At 32.3% G+C, this 12629-nt stretch overlaps 1 protein-coding gene across 1 annotated transcript in view; it reads left to right on the top strand.

Annotated features, from left to right (window-relative positions):
- The first annotated feature begins 96 nt into the window (after positions 1 to 96).
- The window catches only part of LOC123695317 (phospholipid-transporting ATPase ABCA1-like), a 43136-nt gene continuing 30603 nt past the window's right edge, over positions 97 to 12629 (top strand). The window contains exons 1-6 of the mRNA XM_045641131.1: positions 97 to 308; positions 525 to 747; positions 840 to 1099; positions 2014 to 2187; positions 2600 to 2844; positions 3786 to 3896. Of these exons, the coding sequence (XP_045497087.1) occupies positions 536 to 747; positions 840 to 1099; positions 2014 to 2187; positions 2600 to 2844; positions 3786 to 3896 (1002 nt within the window). The 5' untranslated portion in view covers positions 97 to 308; positions 525 to 535. The remainder of the gene's footprint in view (positions 309 to 524; positions 748 to 839; positions 1100 to 2013; positions 2188 to 2599; positions 2845 to 3785; positions 3897 to 12629) is intronic.

Below are 12629 nucleotides of genomic sequence, written 5' to 3'. Positions count from 1 at the left end.
AAAAGCCATGTATTCGCATGTTCGAGGTAGATTAAAAACAAATTTAATTAGTCCCAAAAGGCAAAATTTTTGACAGTTCATGCATGACAGGCTAAGGAGGGGGTCGTTTTATAATTTTCGGACTCAATTGGCAATTTGTGACAGATCTTCGAATTTCCCAAGAAATTCGCGGAGACGCAATTTAAAATAAATTATTGATAATATTTTACAAGTGCGGTTTGTGTACTGTCGTGATGGTGTGTGTGTTTTTGTGCTAAGCTGGGAAACAGTGGAATGTTCTTAGTGTATTACTGTGCAATGTTTAATAGGTAAATATTATATTAATTTTTAGTTTACGACGAAAAGATGAATATGTACTATTATACTACACTTTTCTTTATTTACAGTATGATTTTTTATATTGCAACAATTTACCGCTGATTTAAACCGCAAGATTTGAATAATATAATTGATATAAATACCGATTTTTGCGCGTTTATATTATTAATAATTTATTTTATTATTTATAGTTGCGCTTTTTTCAGCTACAAACAAAATGTCTTCATTTGAGAAATTAAAACTGCTTATTTGGAAAAATTTTCTGCTTCAACGAAGGCATAAATGGCAAACGGCTTTCGAAATATCGTCACCTGTAATATTTTCTCTATTTTTAATACTAATACGATGTCTTGTCGACCCGCAATCCAAACCAGATGTAACATACCCACCATTTCTTCCAACATACTTTAACATGAGTGAAAAACAATTGTGAGTATTATAAGATTGTATTGTCTAAATAAAGCTTTACTTGATAAATTAAGTTATGTTGTTCACCTAACCATCTTTTAATGTATCCTTAGAGGGAATTTAACAACAGCAAGGAGAGAAGGGACATTAGCATTTTCACCAGACAATGCTCTCACAAGGAAAGTTACAGAGAATGCCATGGCTACAGTGGCTTTAGACAATTTAAATGGCCTTCTTGTATTATTATTTGATACAGCTATGCTCCCAGAACCTAAGGGATTTAAAGATTCCATTGATTTGGAGAAAGCACTAACTCAGCCCAATGCTATGAATAAAATTCTAGTTGGAATCCAATTTGATGATCAAATGGCTAGTAAGTAATAGTTTTTTCCATATTATAAATTATTATTTTATGGCGACAATTATGAAACTTTGAATGAAATAGTAAAAATGAGATAAACAAATATGTATTATGTATAATTATGAATCTATGGTCTATTTATCATTATATTACAAATTTTTTTTTTACATATTATATTGTACAATGTAATATTTGTAAATTCAAATGCAAATTCAAATTATATTTATTTGCAAGAATGTAGTTACAAATTATAGATGCAATTAATTATAGATTACAATATTATGTGGCTAATACAATTGTGATGTAAGAACAATTGTGAAGATTTCATGTAAATAAAACAGGTTTTGAGTAAATATTACAATGTTAATGTAATTAGCTACATTGTAACATATCAAGTTTCCACTCTTATCATAAAATTATGTAGATTTCTTGAATCTACTATACACCTGTCCTTGTTTCTTCTAAGCGAAAAAAGTGTTAAATAAACCAATAATCAAAGATGAACTTGGTTAAGTAATTTTATGAAGAAAAAAATCCTGTTATGCAAAAAAACTAAATTATCATATCAGAAAATCATAAACACCTTTAGAAGGCATTATTTGTGAAGCTAATCCTAATGAAATTACAAAAAAATATAGAAAGAACTCCTAGCTATTCAAGAGGACAAATTTTGTAGAAATAACTTTTTTACTCTGTCATTGTATAACAAAATCTTATTGGAACCAAGAATATAATTTAATTTTATATTTTTATCAATTATGTAATTATAATCTTCACACATTAGATAAGGATAAATAACAGACCTTAGGATAAATAACATTTGTGTGTTTATTCATTGCACTTTTTGTATTCTTCAAGATTTTCTCAACACCAAAAAAAACTTGAAAATTTTACTTGAAAAATTCATAATTAGAAATTTATTTTAGATGCAACAGAATGGCCAGATGATATCAATATAACGTTGAGGTTTCCAGCAGTGATGAGAACTCCCATGGTTGACCATCCTTTAAGAGCAAGTTGGAGGACCAATTTATTATTTCCTTTATTCCCTCTACCTGGCCCCAGAGATCCAAATGATGCTTATGGTGGCAAAACACCAGGTTAATATTTATTCTTGTACCTATTTCTTTATTTGTCTAAACTCTTAAACTCTTCTTTAACAGGTAGCAATATTTTGATTATAATATTTGGTGTCATAAAAAAATGCTATTGCATTCAGGAAAATGTCCACGAGTTATCAATTTAATATTATTAATGTCACTTAAATATTTTGTTGATATAAACAATTTAAGCTATTTGAAAATTCCGATTATCACTCAACGATATTGCAACATTGTATGTTAACAGATTATATCAAGTGTCACTTTGATATCAAATAATAACTAAATATTGTTCTATAAATCTTAATCATTATCAAATTTTTACAGTACTTTGATTTGATGATTGTCCTCAATGAACTTAAAAGAAATTGCTCATAAATCACCATTTTTTACCTTTTATATATTTTCGTAGGATATTCGCCGGAAATGTTTCTCGCAGTCCAACACGCTGTTTCTCAGGAGATAATAAAACAAAAATCGGGAAAATCAGTCAACACCAAGGTTTATTTACAAAGATTTCCACAAATGGCTTATAGGGAGGATAATCTACTAATTGCTATGGAAAGGTTCATCTCAATGATCATAATGCTTTGTTTCGCGTATACATTTGTAAACACAGTGAGGGTTGTAACTGCGGAGAAGGAATTGCAGCTGAAGGTAGGATATTTCTTTAACTTTATGTTCGTTTTCGCGAATTTTTTCCGTTGTAATAAAAAAACGACATTGGGACCTTTATTAAAAGACCATATATTACGACCTAATATGCCACGCTTTAAATTTACAAAATACGACGGACCCCATGGGTGATGGGTCCGTAACAATGTCTCCATTAAAAATTTCACTGTCCACGTCTGTTACTGCTTAGTTTTATTTTTAGGAATCGAACCCAAGTCTTCTTTTTTTTATTAAATGTGATTACCAGACAGCGCATATAGGAAGTATGTTTATTTCGAGAAATTAGCTGTTCGTCACAGCAGAACACCACAATTTAATGCGAATGTCTAAGTATATCCATTGAGATAATATTACTTCGTATGGAGGAGACACCACGAACAAAATCTGTGCGCCATTTTTTTGCTCTAACTAAGTTTTAAAAATTATTATCTAGTTAGGTACTTACCGATGAAAGTAATTCCTTTGCACTTTTCCGTATTATTTGTATTATTTGTCTTATATTGTAACACACACGAAGGCATATTTGATGCGTTTCACTTTAAAACAAATAAAAAATGAGCGTGCAGTTACGCCGTATGGCGTATGTTGAGCGGAACATAAGTGATGTAGGCGGTGTCGTCTCCATATGTATATCTCAATGAGTATATCAGACATAAATGTCTTATTACTATTTCATCGATTCACGTTCTAGGACTTCTAGGTACATTGTATTATTATCAATACTAAACTCTTCGAATAGGGAAGACCTATCAATATACCTACCTACCTACCTTATATTTTCGTTTAAATAATATTTTTATACATTTTCCAAGATTTTAACAATGTTTTTGTCTGAACAAACATAATATCTCTTACTGGTTACAATTTAATTGTTGTGTTATTACAAGCTAAAGATTGAATATCTAACAGGTTATTTGTTTTAGGAAACAATGACGATAATGGGTTTACCATCGTGGCTGCATTGGCTCGCCTGGTTTATAAAACAGTTTTCATTTTTATTGATATCTGTTGTATTAATGGTTATTTTGTTCAAGGTAAGTTAAAGAATGTTTACTTCAATTCAAAGTTACGTTTCATGATTCATGAATGACGACAATTCATAGTTACCAAATTGTGACCAATTTCCTTATTGAATGACATGCAAAATAGGTTATTAAAGGTAAAAAAATACCTATTCATGTTATTCTCGCACCTCGTAAACAATAAACATACAGGTAATATTATGTGTATTGTGTACACTGTACATCATTAAAATATTTGGGATGGGTGTTCGGTTATGATTTATAATACCTAATACTATTTTTTGTGTGTAAAATGCGAGTCACCGTCCAAAGTTCACAGACTCGCACAATTTTTATCCCGCCTGCGCGACCTTGCAGCTTAGGTACAATAGCATCAACTGTGCGTTGACGAGAATAACCTTACGTGAAATATTTACTACGTAAACATGTTTGGGAACTGACAGATGTAGATAATAGATGTACAGGGATAAGTTAATAGATAGGTATCATAACTACCTACATATATCGGCTATAGGTAGATACCTATGTAGATAAACTACAATAAAAAGTCGGCTGTTAAGTGTTAATAGGTATTAACACTTAAGAGCCGGCTTTAATAGGTAGTTTTTATAACAAATTGTTAATATAACATTAAAAAAAATTTATACTTATGTATCTAAATATATACAATAGATAATATAAAAAAATAATTAACGGGAAACTAGGCTACTGATAAAATTGTTTATAGTTGAAACATATTTTTTAATAGATAGGTTAGATAGCTAGCTAGTTAAACGTATATTAAGAGATACCTACGATACCTACAATATAGGTACATATATTTTAAATAGTATACAGAGAATTATATTATATCAACTTTTATAAAATAACAAAGGGCTGGCCGTCGCGTCGTGCGCTCTTTCTCTAAAGAAAATGATCCATTTTAAAACTTTAATCATTTTTTTTTTTCATAGATTTTCCTCACATTTTTGAAAGTAAACCGATAATAGGCATCTAACTAATGTAAGTGCATAAACTTTCCTTGATTGTTATTTTGCGCAAAACGTTAATGATATTTTCTTGCTGAATACTTACCAACCTACACTTTCAGTTTAACATAATGTTAAATAATAACATTGTTTAGTTAAAACGATTAAATGATATCTCGTAACGACACCAGCATACGCCTCCCAGTTATAATACCTTTGAACATCAAAATGCTACATAAATGTACAGCAAATACTCCAAAATTAATAATGCGCATGCAGATCTTCGCTAATTATCGTATTTCCACAAACACCCGAATCACCCCGAATCATTGAATCGTAAGTACCCTAAACAATGCACTTTCATCTTGCACCTTGTTCGGAAGAAATAGGAGTCAATTCAGAGTCATACACAATCGAAAACAATTCGGGCGGTAGGTAACGGTAGCCTGTCAGTCAAAAAATTAAAAAATCCGTTTAGTTCTTTATAATATATTGGTGGTGACAGCACGTATTTTCTCTGTGTGGAAATATTATATGGAGCTGCTTTTACGTACCCTTCTTGGCTTTGTTTTCAAATGTGAATTTAAATTTTATTATCTTATGGCGAACACTGTTACGCAATACTTTGTAATACAAACTATTTTTTTTTTCTTCTAATATAAACCTTATGTTATTTTAACCTTCTTTATTATAAAAATTTCCAAGTAAATCAATCCTCTTATTACCTCGTTATCCTCGCTATATACTCACATGGAATTATCTAAACAAATTTCGTTACTTATAAATCAATATTTATCTTTTTTAGCACAAAGCACATTTATGCATAAATAAAATGCATGGTAGAGTGTATATAGAGATATACATATAGTCTTCGGACACTCGCGGAATATGACAATTATTGCCGAACAATAACGAAGATTTCTATATGCGCATTATCACTTTGGGTAGCGTTTAGCTACTATAATGTATTCTGTGCTTTGGGAGTACTGTATAGTCGGTTCCTACAAAGTCATGTCTCCATATGGGTTGGTTAATTTAAACATTTGTGCTTCGTCAACGAATGTATGATACACATTAATTGGCTTCAATAAGTAATCGTTCCAACTATTTATATTGTTTAGTGTGCGACTTGCGGCTTTACAGTTCAATTTATTTAACGAACTAGGAAGTAGATACATGGCTTCGTCAAACTTTGTCGGCTTATAGATATAATGGGTTTGTTTTGAGTTGTTCCAGAGTCTGTTGGCAGTCCTTGAACTTAAGAATAATGATCATTGAATAAACTCCTATCAAACACTTACTGTTTCATATTGAGAATATGTTCGTATTTTCAATGCCTCAATTGAGAAATAAATTAAATTAAATACCTACAGCTGTTTCTATGCAAATGGATTTGCTTAGTTCTTTTCAGTTTTCTAAATTATAGAAAACAAGATTAGTCCATGAATTAAGTACAATTTTATTTAAATAGAATTTCTTCTTCTCGTGAATTATAAATTTTAATAAAAATTTTTATGAGTTGCCAGCCTAAAAGTCCGGCTTCTATGGATTTGCAAAATGTCATATCGAAAAATAGGCACTTTCGTTTTTTCTTATATAATATTAGAATGAATGCATTTACTCATTTATAAAACCGGTACGATTAATAAAATCATAGAAATACTGAATTGAATTAAAATCCAACATGATTTTTTTTATTATAGCGTTTTTATGTTGTTGTTAGGTAACATACTATATATAGATAGTTAGATACTATAGTATATAATATAGATACTATAGATAGTTACAACATTATCCCTACTGTCTCTACTATATTTAATACTAGCTGCTCCGCGCGGTTTCACCCCCGTGGCTCCACCCCTGTTGGTCGTAGTGTGATCATATAACCTTCCTCGATAAATGCGCTATCTAACACCGAAAGAATTTTTCAAATCGGACCAGTAGTTCCCGAGATTAGCGCGTTCAAACAAACAAACAAACTCTTCAGCTTTATAATATTAGTATAGATTATACCTAAATGCAAAAGTAACTCTCTGTCTGTCTGACCTCTCAACCGATTTTGTTGAAATTTGGCACAGATAATCTCAAGACCCTGAGAAAGAACATAGGCTAGTGGCTACCTTTTATTGCGAAATATGTACCACGGGCGAAGCCGGGGCGGATCGCTAGTTAAACATAATTGACTAAAAGTTTTTGTTTTCAGAATACTTACATTTGTGTAGATTTTTTCCTTTCTATAAGAATAGGTTGAAAGCTGTAAGAAATTGTATAAATTATATTTCTTTTTAAATAGGTAGGTAACTAAGTATGTTATACGTAGTTTAGTAAACGCCATTGTAAATGCCAATCCAAATACATCGTTAGGTACAGCGGCCGATTCGGATAACAAAAAGTACAAATGGTAAATTTTCAGAAAAATGTTGACGTGTTAAAGAGGATCTAAGTTAGATTTTGAAAATGAAAACTACTAGTTCTTATTTTAAAACGTTTTTCGATATCACACCGATAAGCTAAAGGTGCTATTTAGCAGCAGGAAAACCATTTTTTTATTTAATGAAAGAGTATGAATATATTAATTATAAAAAAAAAAAAAAAAAATTTCAATGATATACTACAGTTAACTGATGTAAACTTGGCTGCTGACGCTCTAATTATTAAATATCTATAAAAATTAATACAAACTAATGTCATATACAAAGTGATTTCAAGAAATTACGTTCCTCGGAAACCGTGGATAACACCGGGTCTTTTAAGATGTATAAGAAACAGAGACAGGATGCACTTGAAACTGAAACAACAACCCAATAATCAAACTTTAAGAATCACTTACTCCCGATATAGAAATTTCTAAGAATAGAAATTTCAGTACCAACATTTTAAGAAAGGTTAAAAACGCATATGAAAGAGCTGAACTAAACAAATGTAAGAGAAATGACAAACAGACATGGGGCCTTAGCCAAACGTCAAAACGCCAAGGAATAGAATACGCTATCGATAGAAATTGACATAAGCGTATGATGTTTTGCATAAGGATTCGGTCACCCTACCAACGACAACGACGACCACGAACAAAATTTTCATCCAGTCGCAATTAAATAAAATTGTGCAAAACACAATTAAAAATGAAATTTAAGAATTTCCGGTCGTATTGGTGTTTGGAAAAAAAAATTTTGAGATCAATGGATAAACAAACAGGTTTTACATAGAAACGGTGGCTCCTAGAAAAAAATGTATTTGAGCTTTTTTATAGATAATTAGATTATATACAATTTTGGTTCAGGTGATTGTATGATAAACTTACCGTCTCGGCGAAAATCGCAAAAAACCCTATTTCTTTTTATTAATTGACCTCGAATTTTTTTATTCCTGAGTACCAGAATGACGGGAGATTTTAATATTGATTTTGAACAAATTTCGGCAAGATTGGAACTTTGGTCGTGGTCGTCTGCGTCGTTGGTAGTGTGATCGAACCATTACCAAAATGTCATGAGCTTATGTCAATAATTAGCGTTAGCAGTTTCTATTCCATGGCGTTACGTACGTTTGTCTAAGGCCCCTGGGGCCTTAGACAAACGTACGTAACGCCATGGAATAGAAACTGCTAACGCTAATTATTGACATAAGCTCATGACATTTTGGTAATGGTTCGATCACACTACCAACGACGCAGACGACCACGACCAAAGTTCCAATCTTGCCGAAATTTGTTCAAAATCAATATTAAAATCTCCCGTCATTCTGGTACTCAGGAATAAAAAAATTCGAGGTCAATTAATAAAAAGAAATAGGGTTTTTTGCGATTTTCGCCGAGACGGTAAGTTTATCATACAATCACCTGAACCAAAATTGTATATAATCTAATTATCTATAAAAAAGGTTAAATACATTTTTTTCTAGGAGCCACCGTTTCTATGAAAAACCTGTTTGTTTATCCATTGATCTCAAATTTTTTTTTCCAAACACCAATACGACAGGAAATTCTTAAATTTCATTTTTAATTGTGTTTTGCACAGTTTTATTTAATTGCGACTGGATGAAAATTTTGTTCGTGGTCGTCGTTGTCGTTGGTAGGGTGACCGAATCCTTATGCAAAACATCATACGCTTATGTCAATTTCTATCGAAAGCGTATTCTATTCCTTGGCGTTTTGACGTTTGGCTAAGGCCCCTGTGCCTTTAGACAAACGTACATAACGCCATGGAATAGAAACTGCTAACGCTAATTATTGACATAAGCTCATGACATTTTGGTAATGGTTCGGTCACACTACCAACGACGAAGACGACTACGACCAAAATTCCAATCTTGCCGAAATTTGTTCAAAATCAATATTTAAATCTCTCCTCATTCTAGTACTCGGAAATAAAAAATTTCGAGGTCAATTAATAAAAAAATAGGGTTTTTTTGCGATTTTCGCTGAGACGATAAGTTTATCATATAATCACCTGAACCAAAATTGTAGATCATCTAATTATCTATAAAAAATGTTAAATACATTTTTTTCTAGGAGCCTCCGTTTCTATGAAAAACCTGTTTGTTTATTCATTGATCTCAAAAAAAAAATGTTTCAAACACCAATACGACGGGAAATTCTTAAATGTCATTTTAATTATGTTTTGCACAATTTTATTTAATTGCGACTGGTTGAAAATTTTGTTCGTGGTCGTCATTGTCGTTGGTAGGGTGACCGAATCCTTAGGCAAAACATCGTACGCTTATGTCAATTTCTATCGATAGCGTATTCTATTCCTTGGCGTTTTGACATTTGTCTCGGCGCTCTGGAAACTCATCAAAAAATTTGCTAATATGACCCCAATTGAATGTGACAATCAGAAATTAATAAAATTTAATCAAACGCTGGATGATGTCAATAAATATTTTGCAAATATAGGTAAAACTATGGCTGAAAATTTAATTAAAGACTCCAATAACAATGACAACAATAATCTTAATTCTAATAATCAACAAATTCCTTGTGCATCTATGGGTTTGAGAGACACGGATGTCTATGAAATGACTGAAATTTTCAACGGCCTTAAGAATAATTCTTCAGGTTATGATAATATACCCTCAAACATATTTAAGCTGAATAAAGAGTACCTTGTTCCTGTCATGGTCCATATATGTAATCTGTCATTAAGATGCGGAGTATTTCCAGACGCTTTCAAAATTGCTCTGATTCGTCCTATTCATAAATCAGGAGACCATGATCGTGTTGATAATTTTCGTCCAATAGCTATGCTGCGTATAATGTCGAAAATCCTAGAAAAAATTATTAACTCAAGGCTCTCCGAGTTTTTACATAAAACTAATTTCTTCTCGATGCATCAATATGGTTTCCTGAGAGGCAAATCCACCAAAGACGCTATAGCTGATTTGACGAATCACATTATTAGTAATCTCGACAGCAAAAAAAATTGCATTGGTGTATTCCTGGACCTGGCTAAAGCCTTTGATACGGTTTCAATACCTATCCTCTTAACGAAACTTGAACGAGCTGGTGTTCGAGGATTACCACTGCAATTACTCTCAAGTTACCTAACAGACCGTAAACAGATGGTAAAGATTGGAAGTGAAGTAAGTTCAAAGCATACCGTATCTTATGGAGTACCACAGGGTAGTGTGCTCGGTCCGACGTTATTCCTCGTATACATAAACGAACTTTCCAATCTGACCCTATCTAACGGCCATGTTGTTTCATTTGCTGATGATACTGCCATCGTATTTAGTGGTAATGACTGGAACAGCACAAAAAAATCTGCAGAGGATGGACTGGCAATAGTTATGTCTTGGTTAAGTCAAAACATTTTAACCATCAATCTGAATAAAACAAAATACTTAACCTTCTCTTTGTACAAGTGTTCGCAGCCGAAAGAACTCACTATAACAGCACATACTTGTAAGACATTCAACTATCCACAAGAAAATAAATCATGCGAGTGTAAGATATTAGAAAGTGCTCTTACCATCAAATACTTAGGTGTTCACTTAGATAACTAACTAACCTGGAAGCATCACATTCAAACTCTGGCATCACGCACTCGCAAACTAATGGTAATATTCAGGAAGCTTCGCGACATCGCTGATATAGATATTTAAAAAAAAGTATATTTTGCCATTGGTCAATCGATTCTAAGTTATTGTATCCAAGTATGGGGCGGAGCGGCAAAAACGCACATGCTCAAGATTGAAAGAGCGCAACGAGCAGTTCTCAAAGTAATGATGGCTAAGCCAATGCTCTACCCTACCTTAACACTTTACAATGATTGTAACCTCCTCTCTGTAAGGAAACTTTATATATTGGACTGTGTTCTAGGCACTCATTACCTGGCAGCTCGAGATACAAATCATACTGAAAAAAGACGTAATGATAGAATCTTTAACTTACCTCTTGTTCATACTGTGTCAGCTAAGCGTTGTCCCGCCTATATGGGTCCTTTGCTCTATAATAAAGTAAATAAAATATTAAATATCCGCAACAGTACATATTTTAAACTAAAAAAAAAAAACCACAAGCATGTTACTTACCTTATCATACGTAGAAACCGAAGAATTGCTAAAATTATGAACTAATAATGTGTAATAATGTAAATTGTGTAATAATATAATGTAATGTGCGATAATTTAATGTGTAAAAATGTAATTTGTATTAATTTAAATTTCTTAAAAATCAAATGTATTAGGTATGTGAAACTTATCTATTACTATATTATGCACGCAACCTCGTACACACTCTTACACTTACACACACACAAACACACTCACACTCAAATACACACACTCACCCACACACACTCACCCACACACACTCACTCACACACACACACAAACACTCGCTTTTACTCACGTTATAATGGCACTGTGTCTTATGGAGTGGAAAGCGTCGATCGCCTATAGCACAGGTCTAGTACCTAGTTTAGGCGATTGTCGTGTCTCATTTATGTAAACTTTTCATAATGTGGGTCTAAATAAATATTTTTTCATTTTTTCATTTTTTTTTTCATATTACCTACTTCAGATAAGTAGGTAAGCGTAGTTTGCTACTTGAAAGAAAATATGATAGAGCAACGAATGTTATTATATTTCAGTCATTACTTATCTTATCCATAATTAGTTTTCTGCAAAAGAATTCATAATAGAAAATTGTAAGTCACGCGTAATTATATGTTTGTTTTTACCGTTTGCTAGTTTTCTGACATAAAAATCGATAAATCTATAGTTAGTTCAGTTCACGTTTTCAACAGCTTTAAATTAATAAACATCGAGTATCGACTTCTTTAACTAATGGTCTGTAGAGTTATAGCGTATCTTCATGATATTCACATTTTCTACGTTACTTGAATTATATTGTTCGCAAATGACTACCACAGAGCAAGTATGATGACTACTTATTGCGTAACAGGAAAACTGTAAAAAAAAATATGTTGACTGCGAACTTTCTAAATAATCATACAATTACATCTGAAGCACGTCGGAATGCTGTAATTTTACTATTGCTATTTTTACGTCTACGTGAAAAACATCCGTGTTTGAAATAAACAAGGTTGGGGCCACTAGGTCGCGACGGGATGTCCCGCGTCACATGGCGACCCCATTTTTATGCCCTTAACACTATTATCTCTTTGGATGTAATTTTTTGTCCTTAAGTGTGTTTTCAGCGATAAGATAAACAATATAAGTACGCATATTAGGTATATTTTCATATTAAGCACCTAATGGCTAATAGGTACGGTAGCTGTAGGTAAGACGGAATACCCGATCGGTTCATTTATCGGAA

The sequence above is a fragment of the Colias croceus genome, chromosome 11, assembly GCF_905220415.1.
Source record: "Colias croceus chromosome 11, ilColCroc2.1".
Lineage (NCBI taxonomy): Eukaryota > Metazoa > Arthropoda > Insecta > Lepidoptera > Pieridae > Colias > Colias croceus.
Note: the sequence above shows the minus strand (reverse complement) of the source record. Positions and strands in the feature narration are given on the sequence as shown.